This window comes from Crocuta crocuta, unplaced genomic scaffold (assembly GCF_008692635.1).
Source record: "Crocuta crocuta isolate KB4526 unplaced genomic scaffold, BGI_CrCroc_1.0 scaffold376, whole genome shotgun sequence".
NCBI lineage: Eukaryota > Metazoa > Chordata > Mammalia > Carnivora > Hyaenidae > Crocuta > Crocuta crocuta.
Window position 1 is genome coordinate 4,083,586 of NW_027527388.1, and position 23,046 is coordinate 4,106,631.

A 23,046-nucleotide genomic window follows, 5' to 3' on the forward strand; every position below is an offset into this window, starting at 1 on the left:
CTGCTATAGTCACCCTGTTAGCAAGTCAAGAAGTCAAACCAAGACCTGTCTGTCTCTAAATCCCAAGCCCGACCCCATACTGTCTTTCAAGTTCAGACTGGCTAGAATTCTACAAATAGAATTCGGAAATCTGACTAGTTTTATGCTTTCACAAATAGTCAGTGAATAAGAACTCCTGCTCTTTTTGTAGGTAACTACTATGTCGCTGGCAGGCACTTTGAAAAACCCTCATTTTCGATACTGACAACAGTCTTGAAAACTGGTTTCCGGCTACTCTAGACTGACCTTTAATGAAGACAAATAAAATATAAAAATAAATCGAGGGTACGTCAGCAACAATAAGGTTAGCACCAAGAGCTGTTTTCATGGGAAAGGATCTCAGACATGTAATACAATGACACACTCCGGGAAGGAAACCTGTAGCATGAGGGTCCCCCTTATCCCTGTTAGAATACCTCCCTTATATGTAACGCAGCACCCAACAATGAACACACAACATGTAAGATGTTCCAACAGTTTCCATTGCTTTCCTAAATGACTACCATCCCATTTTAAGGTATGAAATACCTTATCCTCTACGGAATGGGATGACTCCTCTTGACTGGAGCTCTGAAGTGTGCTCGGACTGCCTTCTGCCACACTGAGCACTATGGTTACATTCGGAGATGAACTTTTAGAACCTTTAGGTTACAGGGAAGCTCACTGTCCTTTGTCCCATGGCCTGGGAAGCACCTTAGCCACCTTTCTTCCCTCTCAGACTTTATAGACTGCTATCGTTACACAGGAAATAGTCTCCCTTTTCAGCTGGGCCACTGATGCAAACGCTATCTTGTCTCCCTGAGAAGTTACCTTTCACAATCGATATAGTACATGTACCATCTGTCCTTTATCACCCTTGCTTCTCTTTCTATCCAGAGACTCGCTTTCTGGAGGTGACCTTATATCTTAGTTCTCAGAGAAAACAGATGTCATCAGGTGGGTTCTCCAGATTCCCCATTACTCAGTATTTGTATCCACTTCTCTCTGTACATCCTTCCTTTCTACTGTCCAGGTTCTCCACAGCTGTGCTCTCCCATGCGATCCCCCAGGTGCCTCACTCTAACTACCGCCTCACTACATAGTCATCCCTCCCCTCCAGAGCTCCTTCCCTTCACAATACAAAGACTGTAAAGTCAGTGACACGCATAAGGCAAAGAAACATAACCTACCCATTACACCATGATTCATTCTACTTCCAGCTATTCCTAGCTATGTCTCTTCTTTTTTTCTTTCATATCTTAGTTTATTTGATTTTTCAATGTTTATTTATTTTTGAGAGAGGGACAGAAGAGACAGAGAGACAGAGCACGAGCAGGGGAGGGGCAGAGAGAGAGGAAGACACAGAATCTGAAGCAGGCTCCAGGCTCTGAGCTTGCAGCACAGAGCCCAACGTGGGGCTTGAACACAGGAAGCGTGAGATCATAACCTGAGCCAAAGTCAGATGCTTAACCGACTGAGCCAGGCGCCCCTACATTCAGTCTTTTAGAAAGAACAATCTCCACTCCTCCAGACAATGCCTTCTGGCTTCAGTTTCTATGAGTCTTTAGAAACTGCTCTTCCTGAGGTGGATAACAGCACCCGTGTCTCCTCAAGCCAATCTGTGTTCAGGCGTTCCTCATCCTGGCCTTTCTGAAGCCTGTGGCTGGGTTGACTGCTCCTTCCCCAGCTCCTCTTTCCCTTGCCCGCTTCATCCAAGTCCTATAGCCCAGATGAGCCCTGCACATTATCCTTCCCGGTGAAACTGATGACTGTCCCAGGCACAAATGATACCTTTCTCCTCCCTCTACCCCGGGGAAAGCTTCACAGTAGCACTGTTTCACTGAATCTTAACTGTTCATCCTAAACAATTTGTCATTAAAACTGTAGATCTGCCAACGATGTGACATGTTTTTCACATTTGTGATTATGTCAATGCAACTTTAGTTCTCAAGTGACAAAATTACGGTAAAAGTGGTTTCCTTTCAAGGATATACATGGAAAAATATAACATGTGGAAACGGAAAAAATGTCACAAGTCAGTAATCAAACAAGAAAATCAATAATTATCTTTTAATCTTTTTTGGGGGGGGGGGCGGTGTGGGCAGGATTTTGATTAAATCAAGAGGTCCTTCCACCAGAACAGAAAACATGCCCAAACACAAAAATCTGAAACAAAAAGAGTTCAAAGAGCTTCTAAAGTCTGTCTACTGACTTCTTCTAAACCCAGATTCTGAACCTACATCGTGAGAAAAGGGAGAAATGCAGAGTGGGCCAGAAATTTTTAAAGATCATGTAATTATAGTCCAGTATGGAACACAAACAGAACAAAGGACATATTAATCATAACAGCCGTTTCAGGGAAGTCAAGGACATTACTTTCCTTATGCAGTAGTCCTTTATCCCTTCTCACTCAATTTAGTTCCAGACTTCAGCACACATTTGTGAATGCTCATTAAATCCAAGGCATTTGCTATTTCTTGCATAAATGTCCTTTTAAAACAACTTGAAGCCCTTACTGCTTGAGAATTTTTTAACCTGTTCGTGCTTAAGAGTGTACATGATAACATGTAAGCCAGAAGGTTCTCCCTGTCCTGACTATAAATTAGAAAGGCCTTTCCCTCCTGCCCACGGGTCATCCTTACCTACGTGGAGCCCCACAGAGTCTGTTCTTCCTTTTGCTTGACTACATCATAAATAGGAAAGGCTGATACTTCAATAAAATGTGAAATCACCCAAACTGTTTTATACTCCTGGCCTAGAAAAATCTCCTTAAAAAATATTTGTCTTTTTTTTTTTTGACAGTTCCAGGTAGCATTTGATTCTGCTGGAAAGCTCAAGTGTAAGGATGTCAAAAAACAATTAGTATTTTAATAGCTCCCTTTCCTTCTTAGGTATTTAGTAGGGCACAAGTTCATCGGAAAGAGAACAAAACAATATTCTCAAGAAAATGAACCAATGACATTTAGCCAAATCACATAATTTTACTTTATTATTCTCTACGCTCTTTCTATTCTAAATTCAGATACGGTTTAAAGAAATAAAAGTGGTAGTTGTCAGCATTCACTTTGATAGAGAAGGTCTTCTAGACAAGGAGTGGTTTGGTGTTGTCTTCACTGTTTTCAAACAAGCCTTAGGGCAGCCAGGGTTCGGTAGACACTACTGAAAACTTTACTAATTTCATAATTCTGCCTCAAGACAAATTCTTGCTGTTTGGGGAAAGGTAGGTGAAGAAATAAAGAGAACCCAACACTGAGTGGATTAGGGAGGGGGGTGGTTACATGTGAAGTTTTGATACATTAACAACAAAGCCTGTCTTGTATGCGGCCCTTATTGTGTGGAGAAATATGCTAATTCAAAGATATCTAACTAGCTTCACATTTAATTCTGACTTCAAATCTTAGAGTAGCAGAGCAGCTGTGCCTGGCGGCAATACAATCTTATTTCTATAAAAATCTCTCAAAGCTCCATATATAAGTGGAAGAGTAAAAATAGATAATCAAATCCAAATTAAGGCTATTAAGAATTGATTTAGTGTAAAGATAATATAGCAAGATTTTGTTTAGGTTATGGATGTTCACTAAAAATGTGTAATACTTGTTTGCCTAAAATTTTGATTATGTTTTATCTTATTTTGTCACAGTTAAATAGTTTTATCATTAGGGGTTTTAATTGCATATAGTTTATAGAATTCTTTCTGATTACTCTATATCCTTTTAACAGGAAAAAAATCCCACTGTACTAAAGAGAACCTTCTAATGAAGATGCACTCAAATTGCAGGCAGATGTACCACAAGGTGTGGCTTAACAGTTCACATTTGTGAATCCTTTGTTACGCTGTTACGCGTTTTACAGAGCGTGCAGAGGACAAGTCCGGGAAGAGGCAGGAAGTAATGTATCCTGAAAACACTAGTCACACAGTGGTATACGATGGAGTTATAGAAACAAAGAAACAAACAACGAAAGAGAAAGAAAATGAGGAAACCAAATCTTCACAAGTCTTTGTTCAACCTCCAAAATGTTGACTCCACTATCATGCAGTCTCCCAGACTTCTTCATCTTTCTTCTGTCTCTTGCTCACTTCGTTACCCACCTGAGTCCATTCCTGAGGTTTAGCACTTGACTTGCCTTTCTCTAGATTTAAGATTTTTCCTCTAGACAACTCATTAGTTTACACAGTGTCAGCAATTCTCTGTGAGGGTCTCTTAACCCACAGCTCTAGGCCTGGCTCTGTCCCTCAAACCTTGATAAGCTCTTTGATTCTCTCCCCAGCCCTTGCTGCCAATCCATGTTGGCATCAAGATGGCTATGAAATCCTGTTGACTCTTCCCTCTCTCTTACAGTTCTCACTTCAGTTCCAGAAAAACTGCTCAGACCTGCATTTGCCTGCTCCAAAACCTCAGCAGTCCAAATTCTTGGTCTGGCATCAGACTCTCCACGTACTTCTTTCCTATTTGGTTCTTTATTTTCAACCAGATGGTTTGATTTGCTAACAACCAAATATGGTATGATTTTTATAAAAATGCACTAATAAATACTGTGATGATCTTGATTTAAAAGGACATCTTACTATTTTCCACAGGCCAAAGAAAATCTTCAGATTTGGAATGCATTGCATTCAGTAAAGAAATGAGATAATGCCCTGTACTCATTAGCGGATGCTTTCTTTTGTTTTATTTACTGTTGTTAAACTCTGCTTGATTAAGCAAGGGAAAGAAATCTAATTAATAGGCAACCCTCCACTTCTAAGGAGTGAATAATCCAATCAAGATTGAACCGCATCCTCCCTATTTGATATAACACCTTTTGAAGCCTAGACCACTGATGATCAAATATCTCCTGACGACAGATAACATTTTAGGGAGGAGAGGAGAGGGGGTTAACAGTGTTCACAGCTGGAGCTTTAGCAATTAGCATATTAAGTCCCACTTATTTGGGTGACATCCAGCGACCTGATTTTGCTCAATATAGTACATTAATTGTTTCATTCAAACCTAAACATAAACATGTCTGTTCATTCAACACGTTCTTACTAAACAGCCATGTGTTAGGCACCAGGGCACCTAAGTGCTGAGGTTACTGCAGTAAGCAAATCAGATAGCTTTGACTGCCCTGTTCTCACCCTGATGGGATTCATATGTAGCGTGGCAGACACTGAATAAGCATATTTTACAGGAAATGACTACTGCAAAATGGGAAAGCTGTGGTGTTATTAGAGCATACATTTTACAGAGTTCAGACTGGGGTTCATGAAGAACCTCCTGAGAAAGTCCACATGTGCTGTTGCTCTTTCTTGGCTCAGCCCTGCCCTCAGGCTTTTGGCCTCATTTCTACCATCCCTCAAACCTCAGTCTGGATTTCAGGTCCTTTGAGAAGTCAAGTCTGGATTGTCTTCATAAGGTCTGGATTGGCCTTCCACACTCATAGATATTTTCACAACATTGTGTATTTCCTCTATCCTGGCATTAAACAAATGTATGGGAATTGCTACTCATCTGTCCCAAAGAGTTGATGACCTCTTAGAGAATATAACTATAAGTGCCTAGCAAATGCTTAAGAAATGTTGCTAAGTTAATGAATGAATAAAGGTTCCGCAAGGAAAAATACGGGATATTTAGTTTCTGCTGAGGTTTTCACAGGCAAAAGAAAAGATAAAAGAAGTCATGGTTTTAACCAAAGTATTTTTGGTAGAGATTTGGAGCATAGCACAAGGGCACGGTTATTCAGGATGTATAATTTCTGGGCTTCTGAAGTCCATAGTAGTCAGAATGCTTGAAGTCATCTTCTGCCAAAATATATACTGGGACATTTTAGCTGCAAGGTCTCACAGCCTATTTTACCAGGATCTTCTAATTCTCTAATAAAAGATGCCTGATGTCTGTATCTACAACTGTATGTATATGCCTAATCTAAATCTATATTTATACTCTATACAATCTAACTGTTCCATGATCTTTATAACAGAGTATAAGGAGGCTACAATTAATACAGATGTTTTAATACAGAGTGTATAAAAAGAAATAGTGGTCCAATTCCAGAAGATGACATGTTCTTGGAAAAGAGTGCTATCTAGTGGTTAAATCTGGGAACAAAAGACAAGATACACTGGAGGCTAAGAATAGCTGAGAGAGTGTATCTCAATAGGTCCCCCTTATGTTAAGAAGAGGAAAAAAATATTGCACACATTGCTCATCAGCTCAAGGGTGTGAAGGGGAACAGATAGTGATTCAAGCAGTTGTACTCAAGAGTACAACATGGCAGAGAGATTAAGCACTTAGAATCAAAAATCAGACAGACAGGTTTAGATTCAAAACCTGGTACAGGACCATAAGCAAAGTACCAGACCTATTTAATCTTTACTTACTTTCAACAATGAAATAGAGACACATACATTGACTATCTGATAGGATTATTGCTAAGATCGAATAGAATGATAACCTATAAAAATTCCGCACTGTGCTTGGTATTTAGTAAGCCAAATAACTCAGCAGACATTAACTTATTACTATTAATACTTTTACAGATATTATTTTGCTTAGGATATAAGCCAAGTTTAAAGTGACTGTATAAAATGTCATAAATCTTTAAAAAATAGGTTATGAAATAATATGAATTACTATATATGCAGGTAGAAAATATCAGACATTAATTTTTAGCGCATATGAAAGCAGATTAAAAAGTAAAATAGGTTCAAGTTACATTTCATTCACATAGTTCTGTTGTAGGGTTAGCATTTTCAAAACAAAAAGCAATGTTTAAATAGCAAGATTACAAAATACTCTGAAATACCATCTTTTCCTAAAAATAATTATGATCCTTGCTGCAATCATTATACTTTAACAAATTCTGCACTTTTCAACATCTAGTCAAATAAATCTATCTTCTTTATATAAAGAGCTCTTAAAGATTAACTGGTCATTTGAATTTTTCCCCACTTGGTTAGAAGTATGAAGGGAAAACACAACAGAAATATTGGTAGAAAATAAGTTTTAAAAACACTTTAATCCACTACGTTTACAGGAGCAAAGAATTTGACCTCTGTGATGATATATCTCCATTGGCTTGTTGTATAATCTATTAGCTTAATTATCACAATAGTCTTAGAACTTGAGACAGCACATGTCAACTTGAATAACGATAGAAATGCAAGGTTCATCTGCTTTTATGCAATGGACTGAAATACCACAATTTAAAAGTAATTAAAGATGAGCCTTTGTGGACTGGACACTTTACTGACTGACATTACAGTCAGAAAAGGACTGGGTTCCCCAAGGCCAATGCATAAAATTATCTTGAGTCATATTCCTCTATACAATACCTAAAATGCTTATTTTATTATTATTTTTTTGTTTTTTATTTCTTTTTTTTTTTTTTTACAAATAGTTTATTGTCAAGCTGGTTTCCATATAATACCCAGTGCTCATCCCCACAAGTGCCCTCCTCCATGCCCATTTCCCTCCTCCCCCCCACACCCATCAGTCCTCAGTTTGTTCTCAGCATTCAAGAGTCTCTCATGGTTTGCCTCCCTCCTTCTCTCCCGCTATATCCCCCCTTCTTCTCCCCCTTGGTCCTCCGTTAGGTTCCTCCTAATCCTCCTACATGTGCAAACATGTGGTATTTGTCCTTCTCTGCCTGACTTCTTTCACTCAGCATAACACCCTCAAGGTCCATCCATGTGGCTACACATGGCCAGATTTCATTCTTTCTCATTGCCATGTAGTATTCCATCGTATAGATAAACCACACCTTCTTGATCCATTCGTCCGTTGATGGACACTTAGGCTTTTTCCATGTTTTAGCTATTGTGGAGAGTGCTGCTATGAACATTGGGGTCCATGTGCCCCTATGCATCAGCACTCCTGTATCCCTTGGGTAAATTCCTAGCAGTGCTATTGCTGGGTCCTAGGGGAGTTCTATTGTTAACTTTTTGAGGAACCTTATTTTAAATTAAGCATAGTGTGAGTATATGTAGTCCATTATAATCGTGCGATGATCATTGTATTGGCTGTGGGTCTTTAATGACTCACAACGCGGGCTGCATTATTTTATACATTTTATTACTGATAAAAAATAATCCAAAGTACCCATACATAATCAATGGGAATCAGAGCTGCATTTTGATCATTTTTGTTTCACTAACTAGCTCTGTACTCCTGGGAAGTTTTCAGCTTCTCTGAGTTTCCACTTACTCATCTACAAAACAAAATAGTCTCTCTTCTCGAGAATTTTTGCTATTACTTACCATGTCACAATGACTCCAAATCATAAATCCAAAGTTAGGAAATACTGAATTATCCACAATGAATATCTCTGACATACTACAATTCTTTTTCCTACTATTAGCACAGGGAAAGGCCAAACAGTAACAAAAACATACTGGTGAATAGAATCAGAAGACCTATTTAAAAATCTGCTGTAGACTGTACCTTTCCTCTCATTTATTAAACATCTACTATATATATTTGACTTTGAGCCATAAGCATCTACCCATCTATTTACGACTAGTTACCCACATTCTTGTCTTTTTCTTACTCACTTCATAAATTTTTTTAGGCTACCCTAGAGATTTGACACAAATTTCTATACTCTGCCACACATTAACACTTCCAGAAATTAACTCATCTGCACCCAAAACAACCCTTCAATGCAAATCTGTCAAGCATTTCTTCCATTTATAACTCTGGAAAACTTTGATGATAATCTCTCTGAATAAATGGCAATGGTGATTGATACATTTGTTTATGACCACGGAAGGTAAGCAGAACCCCGTAATATGGAACAGTGAGAGAAAGGGAACCAGCGTAAGTAAAGCCCAGTCACCATGAACTGGCACCTTGCAGACAAGAAGAGGGTGGGTGTACGGGGTTGGTTAGGGACTTCTGAAGTAGCCAATCTCAAATAAGTATCAGAGACTAAGTTAACCCACCTTTTTGGCGATTCTGGTACATCCTTCCACAATAATACCACATTGAAGCTCATCTGTATTAATGGTTGTGCCAAAATGCTTGTCATAGTATCTCAGACTTTACTGGCAAATATGATAGAGTAAAATAGGTAACAGATTCAATATTCCAAATTGTATCTTGATGTAAAGTAAATCCCATGTAAAATATTACTTTGAGAGCATACTGCTTTTGAAAGGATACATTGGACGACACTGATCAAACATGTACGACATAATCTCAGATAATAATTTTAAAAATTCATCTGAGATCTCAAAGAGCAGCTCTAGGTGCTACTTCAAGGCGATGATGTAAGCATGAAATATATGAATGTACAATCTCATAGCAAATTTCTCCTATTATAGCTATGTCTAAACTTGAGAACTTCGCAGCAGCCTATTAAAATAATAGATCACCAGGATAAAAGTGGATAAGAAAAATGTGCAATTTATGAATACGGTTTATTACCATGGTTACAAACTTTCAGAACAGGCCTCTGAGACATGGGACTGAAACTCTGCCGAATATCTGTTAAAACAGAGAAAGAGAGAGAAAATTAATACAGAGGTCTGTTCATCTCAAGAAGTGTTATAGTATCACACTGTTTTCAAAGGTTAAATATGTTGAGACCCAAAGCAACGCTTCAATACCCTGAAATACTTGAAGCAATGATGTTATGACTTTTACTTCCCATTTAATTATGCTACTGTAAACTCCACTGGGATAAGGTGCATATGGTTCTTTAGATGAGACTTGTCACACTAATCAAGATTTTCTAGGTTCGGTGCTTTGATTTGTTAATGCGCCACTGACATCAGCCAACTGGAATGCTTCTGTCTCTCTGACATTTGTCACTGCAAGGGAAGGATTAAGCAAACTCATGAAACTTCTGAAGAGTTGTTGCCCACAGCACTACATGTTTGACACACGACTTTAAAAGAATTAAAAGGAAAAAAAAAAAAAAAGGTTGTTCTTAGTGATAGTTCCCTAGAAAGTAACATGAAACAAGTATAATGTTCACCTTTTGGTTTTGGCGTCCTTTTTCTTCGGTCGCGGAAGGCAGCCCCCGACTGCAAAGCCTCCAGCAGACTATCCATCACTCCTGTCTCATCACCCTCTGTGAAGAGAGATGCAGGGAATTCCATCAGCCCTCGGGGTTACTACAGCAATGTCAAAGCATACACAGAAGCTGGTGATGGTGATGGTAGGGGGAAGAAAGATCCGATGCCAGGACGACACCAGCAATTTTAAGATAAGATAGGACTTTAACTCTCTCATAAATCAAGTATCTTTTAATGAAATCTGTCTCATTAGTGCCTGTGTTACTGTCCACTAAAGAGGGCTGGGTTCCATTGATTCACTTCAGAGGACCGCTTTCATAGTCTAGTGGCACAATAACTTTAAATAGAATGCGGTCCTAGTCACATCTGTGTCGCAGGTTATCATAAATCACATTTCCCTTGTAGAAATGGGTTATTTTCAAAGCATCAGCTTCTGTTCTGAAAATCGACCAGGTGTGGGAGAGTGTTTTTGTAGTTGTTACTGAGAACTCTGCTGCCTAAACTCATTGCACAAAATTATATTTCCAAGTTAACTATTGTGAACATGCTCCCAACAAGTGAGTTTTCATATCAGAAGATAATTGTCCCCTGACTTTAGGTGACACGGAACAATCACTACAAACTTTTACAGAATGTGGGAAAAGTTTGTCTTCTGTAATGAAAAATAACCAGAAGAGGCTCTCAAATACCTAAAGTATTTCATCCCATGAAGATTGTTTAAATTGATATTTTTTATATATTTAACAAAGAATGTGGTTATAGAGCCAATTCTCTCTGCAGAGATCAGATTATTTTGTAATATTTATAGTTATTGATAGCTGTCAATGCTAAATATTATTCAAAGGAAGTGGGAAAAAGAAAATCTTCAAAGGAACTGCTGGCTCAATCCCAAATTCAAGGAAATGCCCAAGACTTTTTGGTCCCTCAGAAAGAGGTTATTTGTAGGTATTCTCTATGCAATTGTATGGCAGGTATAAGTTACATGTAAAGTAAGAGAAAACTATTTTCCTCTCATTTTTTAAAATTTCTTTTTATTGAGGCACAATCCCTTCTTTGGGAACAGATGACAAGTGAATGCAGAAGAGTACAGATAGCAAACTCATTTACAGTTTATAAACAGATATACAAATATAAATATGCACTGGCCCCTTTCCATCTGGTTCTATCTCATATTTTTAGAAAAGTACTAAATTTTGTAGGTATAATTTTAAAAACAGGTGGGTGACAAGTAGAGCATTTGGAGGTTAATTCTCACATAAATTTAATTCTGAAGTGGCTTGATGGCTATTTTAATTAAAATGCATTACAAATTTCAGACACTTTAATTAGTAATTAGCTATCTTTGAAAATTTACACTCAAGCTTAACTTAAAAAAGAAACAAACTGCTATTAATGTCAGGTATTTAAGGTTGAGATATATGTCATTAGTAAAAAGCAACATTTAAAAAATCTAGAAGTTTAAGAAAGTAAAGCATGAGACTAATGGCATACACTTTAAGGAGGAAAAAAAAAGAACTACAAAGAAAATTTGAGCTTTCCTTAGTAAGTTTACTGTTGATGGGTAATGACATGGGTATCAATATGGTAAGGACATAGTGATTCTGAAACTATTATGTTTGTATCGTAAGACCAAGGAGATGGGTAAACTCACTGTGGGAAAGGACATACAAATATGGAATAGGCAAGGAAGAACCATAAAGTGTTGGATTGCTAGTACAACTATCCTATAGGCTCAAGGGTTTTTAAAAACCACATTTCCTAACTTTCTAATATACCACAGAAGTAATGATACAGTGACAGCAATGAGCATGTCTGGTCTCCAGGTCTTGGTTTTTAAATGCCATTTTTAATGGGAGCCACAATATGTAGAGAAATGGCTAGTTTGGGGGCTGAGACCAAGAAAGTGTGAAAGAAGCCAGGAATACATCGATGTACCAGAAGATAATAGAGTGCCTAAGGACAGACAGGGATGTGTCAAAAGGGCAGAGGGGAGCCAGAACAGCCTTGGCCAAATTTTGGATGATTTGAGCACTAAATGAGTAAAAATCAAGGTGGATTATTACACATTGGAAAAAGAAACAATTATGCATCCATATTGGTACTAAAAAAAATTACAAATAGATATGGGATAAGAGAAAGCTCTTCTTTAGAGAAGAATGCCAAGCACTAGGTGTCAAAGATCCAGGGGAAACAGAAAACTCACTATTTTATAACTCACATAACAAGAACTGATTGAGGTAGATATCATCAATGGGTGCAGAAACCCTGTGTGCGAGGCTGTGAAGGAACAAGATTGGAGAACTCTGGCCGATATCACCTTGCCCAGGTACTCAAATCTGACATCGGGTTTGGCAACAATTGCTTTCCGAAGTGATGCTCTAAGACAGACACAACCTGTGTGGTACTTTGCATAAAAATATTTATCCTGAATCTAAATGTAAGGAAACAGTCATAGAAATCCAAAGTGAAGTGACTGGCCTGGGTTCTTAATAACTACCAATTAGGAATAAAAAGAGAGAAGGAGAGACGTAGGAAGGGAAAGAAATTAGGGAGCAGTTCTAGATTAAAGGAGATTAAAGAGATACAACAACCAAATGCAATACACAATCTTTGATTAGATCTTGGGAAATGAAAAAAGTTACGGTTTTCTGGAGATAACTGGGGACATTTTAAAATGGACTAGATGTTAAACAATTAGACCAATGTTAAGTTACCTGAATATGATAATTACATTATCATTAGGTAGGTTAATCCATTCGATCTCAGCAGATAGATACTGACACATGCAGGCTCACTGAACAACTTTTACCCCAGTCCCATGTTTTCCGGTTCATGTCCTTGAACATGCTGGTCTCTTTACATAGAACATCTTTCCTTGTTCTTCACCAAACTGACTCCTTCTCCTTCAAGACAGAGAACTGAGAATCCTCCCCTGATCTACATGGACTGAACTAGGTGCCCCTCTGTGTCCTAATGGCTTGGGGGTACCTACAGCAGTAAATCCTTTACAAAATAATTTACTTCACAGTTTTTACCACTAGACTGAGTTCACCGAGGACAGAGATTATGGTTTTAGCCTTAACACCCAGAAAAATCCCAGTATTGCACAGAAAGTGTTCCTTAATATATGCTGACTGCATTAACAGGTAGAAGCACTGATAGCACCAAATGGAAGGAATAATCATTCAGGAAAAGAAAGGTCTCAGGTGGAAAGGGAGCCAGGGAGGTGGCGGGAGTACATTCCTGCCACCATTGTAAACAGTGGAGCACTGCTCGTTCCTCTTCCCTTGTCTCATTCATCCATTCAGCTGCCAAACACTGTCCAGGCCTAAATATCTCAAGAATTGATCACTTGTTTCCTTTTCCGACTAAACTCTAAGTTCACTGTCCAGAATTGAATTACTTTTTTTTTTTTTTTTTAAATGTTTATTTATTTTTGAGAGACAGGGAGTGAGCAGGGGAAGGACAGAGAGGGCGGGAGACACAGAATCCAAAGCAGGCTCCGGGCTCTGAGCTGTCAGCACAGAGTCTGACACGGAGCTCGAACTTAACAAACTGTGAGATCATGACTTGAGCTGAAGTCAGGTGCTTAACCGACTGAGCCACCCAGGTGCCCCAGGATTGAATTAGTTTTCACCCGAAAGAGTGCATGAGCTCCCAGGAGTCACACTGCATCTAGTTAATCTCAAATTGGAATTTATCCCATAGCGCTGGTAAGCTCTGAAGCAGAATGAGGAGCTTCAATCCCCTAGGCACAAATTTTCAGTACCTCTCGCTTCCCACATCATCAAGTACCCACTCCTTCGCTTGCCCAGACACTTGATTCCAATTGCTTTTCCAATCTGATGTCCTCCAACTTCATGACCTGCTCTTTAGCTAAAGGCAACGTTAAAGCTTGTGGTTCTCTCTCTTTTTTTTTTTTAATGTTTTTTATTTATTTCTGAGAGAGAGAGAGAGAGAGAGACAGCGTGAGCAGGGGGGGGTCAGAGAGAGAGGGAGACAGAGAATGAAACAGGCTCCAGGCTCTGAGCTGGCAGTCAGCACAGAGCCCGACGCGGGGCTCGAACCCACGAACCGCGAGATCATGACCCAAGCGAAAGTCGGATGCTTAACCGACTAAGCCACCCAGGCGCCCCAGAGCTTGTGGTTCTCCTATTCTTCACTCTCCACCTGGAAGTTCTGTGCTTTAGTCCCCCAGAGTTGATGGCTTTTCTGGCCTTCACTCCCACAGCATAATGGAAGGAATACAGTACGGAAGTAAAGAGACATGCATTCTAGTCTGAGGTCTCAATGCACTACCTGGGAGACACTGGACTTATTACATAATCATTCCTGACAGGTGTAATAGAAAGAATACCTGCCTAGGGTTAATGAGAGGATCAGAGAAGATGATACAAAAGAAAGCACTTGATAAATTGCTAAGTGGTATAAAAACATAGGGAAATAAATTCATACACGAGCTCCATAGAGCACTACATCAAGTCTAGAAAATATTTGAATGTGCTTCAGGCCCTGTTTTAGATACATTATAAATTAAATAGCTTTAATAGTGTCTTTTATTATGTCTTTGAACATCATTTCTAAGGGAAATTAATCAGAAGTATCTCTGAGAGTAAATCCTTTACTTTTTTTTAAAGTTTTTAATGTTTTATTTACTTCTGAGACAGAGAGAGAGAGAGAGAGAGAGGGAGACAGCGTGAGCAGGGGAGGGTCAGAGAGAGAGGGAGACACAGAATCTGAAACAGGCTCCAGGCTCCGAGCTGGCTGTCAGCACAGAGCCTGATGCGGGGCTCGAAGCCACAAACCGTGAGATCATGACGTGAGCCGAAGTCGGACGCTTACCAACTGAGCCACCCAGGTGCCCCGAGAAGTAAATCCTTTAAATAATCATCAAATAACCCAATGTGTTAGATCAAGACATATAATGGAAATATTATTCCACAGGTTAAAAGTGCATTTAGGGAAACAATCAACAGAACTAAAAGGCAACTGATGGAATGGGAAAAGATATTTGCAAATGACATATCGGATAAAGGGTTAGTATCCAAAATCTATAAAGAATTTATCAAACTCAACACCTGAAAAACAGATAATCCAGTGAAGAAATAGGCACTTTTCCAAAGAAGACATCCAGATGGCCAAGAGACACATGAAAAGATACTCAACATCACTCATCAACAGGGAAATACAAATCAAAACCACACTCAGATACCACTTCATACCGGTCAGATTGGCTAAAATTAACAACTCAGGAAACAAGAGGATGTGGAGAAATGAGAACCATCTTGCATTGTTGGTGGGGATGCAAACTGGTGCAGTCACTCTGGAAACAGTGTGGAGGTTCCTCAAAAAATTAGAAATAGAATTAGCCTATGACTCAGCAAGAGCTCTACTAAGAATTTACCCAAAGGCTACAGGAGCGCTGATTCATAGGCGCACATGTACCCCAATGTTTATAGCAATGCTTTCAAAAATAGCCAAATTATGGAAAGAGCCCAACTATCCATCAGCTGATTAACAGATAAGAAGATGTGGTTTATGTATACAATAGAATACTACTTGGGAACGAGAAAGAATGAAATCCTGCCATTTGCAACAACGTGGATGGAACTGGAGGGTATTATGCGAAGTGAAATAGCATATTTGTCATATTTGTATGACATATATAGCATATATATGATATAGATATAGCATATTATCATATCTGACAATAGCATATTGTCAGAAAGACAAATATCATATATTTTCACTCATATGTGGAACTTGAGAAACTTAACGGAAGACTATAGGGGAAGGGAACGGGGAAAATATTTACAGAGAGAGAGGGAGGCAAACCATAAGAGACTCTTAAATGCAGAGAACAAACTGAGGGTTGATGGAGGGAGAGCGGGGGAGAGGGGAAAATGGATGATGAGCACTGAGAGGGCACGTGTTGGGACTAGCACTGGGTGCTGTATATAAGCGATGAATCACAGGAATCTACCCTTAAAACCAAGAGCACACTGTATACACTGTATGTCAGCCAACTTGACAATAAATTATATTTAAAAAATTAAAAAAGATAAAAAAATAAAATTTAAAAAAGATACTGGTAATTCATCACAATTAAAAGGTTTAAAAAGTGCATTTAGAATATTCATTCAACATGTTTACTGAGGGCCTACTATGTGCCAGGATATTATTAGGCACTAAAAATACCTAGGCCCCAGGAATTAACAAGACAGGTCTTCGAATCTCTAGAAGCAGAACAGTGTGATAGGTAAGGGAGGGATCTGGACCAGCTACTGGAGATGTAAGGTTTCCTAGTGAATTACGAGCTGACACATAAGCAGGAGTTAGTCACGGCAAAAGCGAGAGGCAGAATAGCATACCTGGCAGAAGAAACAGCAGGTGCAAAGGCAAAAGATATGAATAAATACAAAAGTGAGCTATAATAAAGTATTAAATGATTTATATTTACATGATTCTAATACAAACCTAATAACTCAGGTTTTTTACATAACTCTAACACATTATTCCTCTACAAAGAGAAACAAACATTAGCTATTTTTTAATTGTAGTCTAGAATTCAATTTCCCTAACTACAAGTCAGTTCATATTCAAAATATTTATAGCCTCTTTCCTGCTGTGAATTCTTTTAAATAAATAGACTAACTATAATAGTCAAAGCTTTGCTATGTCTGAATAACAGATCACCTTGTTTAATTAGTAAATGGTATATTAAAAAATCGTGCAGTGTCCAGGCAAATGGAAGAGAGCTAGCTAAGGATGGCTTATCTCTCAAGCAGAATCAATAGGACATGCAGACGAGGAGAGGGGGAAGCAGCTAAGGAATCACACCAGTCTCAGGTCTCTGGGGCCTCTGGCTGGAGGGGTAGAAAATATGGAAATGGTTTCAAATAATATCGAGTTTGAGGGAGAACAAATGTTGAAGATAATGAGTTTCCTTCTGGATGTGTGAGTACGAGGTAATTGCAGGGACCTCCTGATAACTTCTGAAAGTAAGCCGGAAATTCTGGCCTCAAATTCAGACAAAGATTTCAGTACTATTTTCAGAAGTCATTTCTGTATTACATAAGACACTCGCTCAGCGCTCTGAGGCAGACCCTGAGAAAGGTCCAGAAATACCAGGCTTGACTTTATCCTTGCCTCACAGATGCTGGTGTTACTCTGGAGGGGCACACGGCTGAGTCGGGAGAGGCGGCATCTTGAGAACCAGTTAAACTTTATAAAGAGGAGAAAGAAGGAAAGGCAGTGCCATGATGAGGTTTGTTCCGTCCTTCATTTCACTTTTCCCAAGCCAAGGCATAACACTGCAAGTACCGATACCTACAGATACAGAGAAGATCCTGAAAGCTTGCAGAACATTAAAAACAAACCAAATAGGTTGCATACAAAGTATAAAACCAGAATGGACCTGGATTTCTCAAGAGCGGTGCTGAGTTCCAGAAAACAAGATAGGGATCTCAAATACTGAGGAGAAAGGAGTTCCAGTGAAGAAACGGTTACACGGCGGAGAAGCGGAGGGCAGAAAATGAACATGCGAGTTTCTGAGCACTTGTTCTTAGAAACCTACCGGAAGGTGTGCCTTTGCAAAAAAGGGAAGAAAGTGAGAACCAACCAACCAACCAACCAACCATGTGATCTAGGAAAGGGGAGGGGACAGAACGGCAAAGCGGCAAAAAAAATTTCCCAAGATGACACTTGTGTCCCAGGCTCAGAGCAGCCGCCAGTCCAGATCACATGGGAGAAAAAGGGACCGGAGGAGAGATCTGTGGCCAAAAAACTCAAAGCACACCTGCTGTGTTGAACCATTCGCAAAACTGACTGCTGCTGATTAAACAGACCCGTCTGGGAGTCTGGATAAACCAGTGACAGATATATACAAGTACTAACCAAATTAAAAAAAAAAAAGGTATAAGTCTAGAAAGAACACTGTTGCCCCACAGGAAACAATCATGGAATACTAACCGGAGGAATAAAGAATATTTGCACAGTTGAGCTATTATGAACCCTGGTTCTTTGACTATCAAGGATGATACAGCTGTTAACGTGAGGGCAGCAGGAGAGGGGAAGGGAAGCACAAGGAGGGTGCAAGGTCGGCAGACATCTTCCCTGATAGGAGCCTGGGAATGCCTAAGACAAATTAACAATAGTCTAAGCATGTGATCTAGAAATAGAGGAGTGGTAAATAAATACCAGGAAAAGAATCCTAAGAAAAGCGGTTGCCTGTGGGAACCTACTGGGTTCTCTACTGGGAAGGCAGTAGAGAGGAGTGAGGGGAAACATATTATGCTATGAGCTTAACATATTTCATTTAGGAATTTGCGGCATAATTGCTGATGAATATAAAGTAACGCCAGCAACAAAAGATTTCATGACAGGAGATGATGACTGGGGAGGCGGAGATGAAGGAAGAGGGTGATTTTTGACCTAACTGTGTTTTCCTCTGAGACGGGGAGGAACGGTAACAAATGGAATGACACATCGTGGGCACTGCGGTGTGACCTCCTGCCCAGGACACCTGGTGTGGGGCACAGGGAGAAGGCAGAGCAGTCAGAGAAGGCTCCCTGAGTCCCCGAGACGTAACAAGGAGCTTTAGGTCTGCCAAGGCTTTCTGAAGGGGAAGGCCCTGCTCGAGCTCAAAGAACAGGCTGGGGTTCTAGAGGGTCTGGAAACACTTGGTGGACTCAGAAGTCCAAGAGAGTGGAGAGCAGGGTCCCTATGGGGCAGCGTTGAGGAGCTGAGGACACAGGGAGGCGACAGCTCCCCAGGCACCGAAACAGGCCACAGGAATTTGGGGTTTGCCTTTAAGGGAGCCATCAATTTATTTTCAGCTAGGACCTAACATGGTCAAATTCCTATTTTAGAAAGATCGCTATGAGGAGGGACAAGATGGAGGGCAAGGTTTGAGGATTTCAATCTAGGCAAACGTGATCACAGGGCCCAAGGAAGAAAGGGAAGTGTCAATAATGCAAAAGAGAAAGGAAGAACAGAACAATCTCGGTCAGCCTGGATGGGAGAATTAAAAACAAAAATAAAGTTGAGGTTCACTTCCAGGTTTCCAGCGTGGCTAACTAGGTAGCTCTATATTGATGTTAGTCACCAAGTAATGACTTGTGCTTGTTTGGTCGTGGAACGGGGGTGAGCCGAGAGAGGCATTCGGTTTTGGATGTGCTGAGGTGTTCATGAGACCTCCAACTGCAGTGATTCAAGGTGTTCAGGAGGCTGATGCTGCCAGAGGTTTAACACTAGACGGAGAACTGGTTACGCTAATAGGTTTAGTCTAGAAACGTCCTGGTTGTTCTTGAAGCTAGAGGAAAGAGCATAGCGAAAAGGTAGAGAACACAAGCTTTGAATGCCAACAACTTGGATTGAAATGCTGGCTTTCCAATTAGCCATCTGGGTGACTGGGCAAATTACTCAACCTTACTAACCCTCATTTTTTTCTTCTTAAGTGTACTGGGGAAATAACAATAGTACTGCCTCACAAAGGTTATTGGAAGATTAAAAGAGATACGTTGTGTGCAATACTCCGCAGAGTGCCTGGCACAGAGTAAGCGCCTGATTATCAGTTGATCTGCCATGTGGTAGTGAAATGGCAGAGCGCGCGCGCTCTCAGGACGAGTGTGTGCGGTGACATGAGCTCTGAGGATAAGCCACAAGGCAATCTCACGTGTAAAGGGGATTTGAGGAAGAAATGAGTGTTCACAGCCTGCGACCATTTTCCATTGTTTACTCTGCATGCACTTTGAGAGCTCTCCTTTTTGCTTCCTCATGCCCTCCACACCTTCTTTAACTCTCAGTCCATTTTATTGGGTTTCAGCAGCAGGAAGACATGTAACGGAACCGGGAGCGGGGCTATGGAAGGAAAGCCCTGTTTCTCCCAAGAACTGATGAAAGTGTGCTGCTGGTGCACAAACTTCACAGGCTCGTAGTTTAACCCAACTCTTTCTAAAAGAAACAGTGACAGTTGCCCTTACAAAATTACATGAATTATTTTTCTGTGCTGCTGGTTATAGACCTTCTGGGAACCAGATTGTATCTGCTTTACTTGGTAACCCAGTTCAGTCTTTAACCTAGAACAAAGCTCAAAATATGACTTAAACCAGACAGCAAAAAGACAGGAATAACTTAAAGTCTTTGAACTTGTCTTAATCTAGTTGTGAGAGTGAAAATTTGAGTCAAGCGAGTTAGAAAGCCAATTTTCATTGGGATTCGACTGATAAAATGATAATTAGAACAGTTCTCTTTTATACTGTAGCTAAGTGGCTGAACCATAAGTAGAATTTTATATTTAAAAAGCCCCAACAGTTTAGGGGTGCCTGGATGGCTCAGTCATGGAGCATCCAACTCTTAGTTTTTGCTCAGCTCATAACCTCACAGTTCGTGGGACCGAGCCCCCCCATCGGACTGTGTGCTGCTAGCACAGAGCCTGCTTGGGCTTCTCCCTCCACCCCCTCTTTCTGCCCCTTCCCTCCTCCTCTTCCTCTCATCAAAAATAAATAAACATTAAAAAACACAATATTTTAATATATTTACTTCCACTATTCGTCATTATTTGCACAAATTGAATTCAACATATTTCCTGTTATAATTTAGAAGAAAAAAATTAAAATCTTCTATAAAGGGGGTGCCTGGGTGGCTCAGTGGTTGAGCATCTGACTTTGGCTCAGGTCATGATCTCGCGGCTTGTGGGTTTGAGCCCCACATTGGGCTCTGTGCTGACAGCTCAAAGCCTAGAGCCTGCTTCAGATACTGTGTCTCCCTCCCTCTCTTCTCTCTCCCCGCCCCAACTTGTGCTCTGTCTCTCTCTCTTTCTCTCACAAAAGCAAATAAACATTAAAAAACAAAAAACAATCTCTTATAAAGAAGCAAGTTTTGCATTGTGTTTTTTTCTTTTAAAATAGAATAGTTGAGAACAAAATCAAGAAGTTGAAGCGCTGGGCTTGAATCCTGGCTCCTACTCTCACCAGCTGGGTGCCCCTTAACGACCATCTTGTGTTTTCCCATTTCTTCATTTACAAGAAGAAGAGCATCTATCTCAAGAGGTTGTTGTCAGCATTAAGTGAGCTAGTACATGAGAAACACTTACAATAGTGTCTCCCACATGGTAAGGCCTCAACAGATATTAACTGTCATTTTTAACGTTCTGATGACTGTTCTGACCAATATGGTACACACAGCGGACTGGCCATGACAAGACATCCATTCCCTACCCCCTCCTTGTCGGCTTCCACTGCGGAGGATGGAAAAATTAAAGCCTTATTTTCTGAGGCTCCCTATTAGCAAAGCTAAGGGTGGCCATGTGATGCATTTCTAACCAGTGAAATTTAAGTGGATATCTACTGTTTCTAGGGATAAAAAAAAGAGGTGTATGTTGATAACCTCTCTACCTCTGCTTCGCATCTTGAGTATCTACTGGAGCTATGACACAGCTCTATCCGGAATCACACGTTACTACCTATTTCTTGCGATTTTGAATATGCTCGGGCCTGGGGCAGGCTCCTTATGTCATCTCCTAACTCCTGGGCACATACATACCCTGGGGCCAGGTGCTCTGAATAAAATATAGGCTATCTTTTCAAAGCTTCAGTAAAAACATATTTTATATGTACATTTAAATAAACCATGGACCTAAATAATTTTACATCTTATACTAAATAAAGTTAAAGAAGTATTTGCAAAATAAAATATTTTTCTCATATGAATTTCTCTGATCTTCAAAAAAAAAAAAAATACCCAGGGGTCCCTGGGTAGCTTAGTCAGTTAAGCGTCTGACTTCAGCTCAGGTCATGATCTTACGGTTTGTGGATCGGACCCCCGTGTCTAGCTCTGTGTTTAAAGTTTGGAGCCTGGAGACGCCTCCAAATTCCGTTCTTCCTCTCTTTCTCTGCCCCTCCCTGACTTGTGCCTCCTTCACAGAAATAAACCTTTAAAAGGTATATCCATTATTGGATGTCATACACAAAGCATGATTCTATTTTAATCATATAAACCAGGCAAAAAAGGTAATATACTATAAATACAAGCATACATCACATTGCATTGTCATTATTTTTTAATTTCTCCGTTTCTTACAATTTAGATTGTTGTTAAAAAATGACAATTCTGGCATCACAGTCATTTAGATAAACTCATGAAGATATCCAACGTATCTTCTGCAATCTTTTATTAGGGTTCTTTCATTTTAAAAACTAATGTAAACAGTGGCAAAATTCTAGGAGAGTAAGTTACTTGTGTGCTTATTTAATTCTTTCAAATAGAAAGGGCAGAACCAGGCACCTGGGTGGCTCAGCTGGTTGAGCATCTGACTCTTGATTTTGCTCAGCTCTTGATCTCATAGTTTCTGGAGATGACCCCATGCAGCAGAACATGCCAGACACTCTCCCTCTTTCTCGGCCCTTCCCCCACTAGCACTTTCTCTGTCTCCTTCAAAATAAAGAAACTTAAAAAAAGGGCACAATCATTTTCAGAAGGTCAACATACTTAAGGCACAAGGTTTAAAAGTGACCATACAATACAGCAGTTGGGCTGTATTAAATAGACATCCCACATTTTAAAAACTTTAGTAACAGGCACCTGGGTAGTTCAGTCAGTTAAGTGTCGTACTTTAGCTCAGGTCATGATCTCATGATTCATGGGTTCGAGCCCTGTGTTGGGTTCTGGGCCGACAGCTCAGAGCCTGGAGCCTGGTTTGGATTCCTTGTCTCCCTTTCTCTCCGCTCCTCCCCTGCTCATGTTCTGTCTCCCTCTGTCTCTCAAAAATAAATAAATGGTAAAACAAAACAAAACAAAAACTTCAGTAAGACAGTGTTTCCCAAAGTGTGTATCACAGAACGCTAGTACCAGGAGAAGCAGTATGTGTGTGTGTTGCGGGGGAAGGGAGGGTGGTTCTGCGGTCAAATAAACTGGGAAAATAATGTGTAGTATATACGGCACATGGGAATTCATATAAAAAACACTTAAAATTAAATTCATGATTTATGATAAATATGGCATTTTAAATAAGTAGAGATAATGTTCAA

General features: G+C 39.9%; 1 protein-coding gene across 1 annotated transcript in view; it reads right to left on the bottom strand.

The window, feature by feature from the left end:
• DIAPH3 (diaphanous related formin 3) overlaps positions 1 to 23,046 on the bottom strand; it is a 500,871-nt gene that overhangs the window by 119,346 nt on the left and 358,479 nt on the right. Inside the window, exons 27-28 of the mRNA XM_077752451.1 lie at positions 9,979 to 10,074; positions 9,426 to 9,485 (exon numbers count right to left, since the gene is read on the bottom strand). Coding sequence (XP_077608577.1) covers positions 9,426 to 9,485; positions 9,979 to 10,074 — 156 coding nt within the window. The remainder of the gene's footprint in view (positions 1 to 9,425; positions 9,486 to 9,978; positions 10,075 to 23,046) is intronic.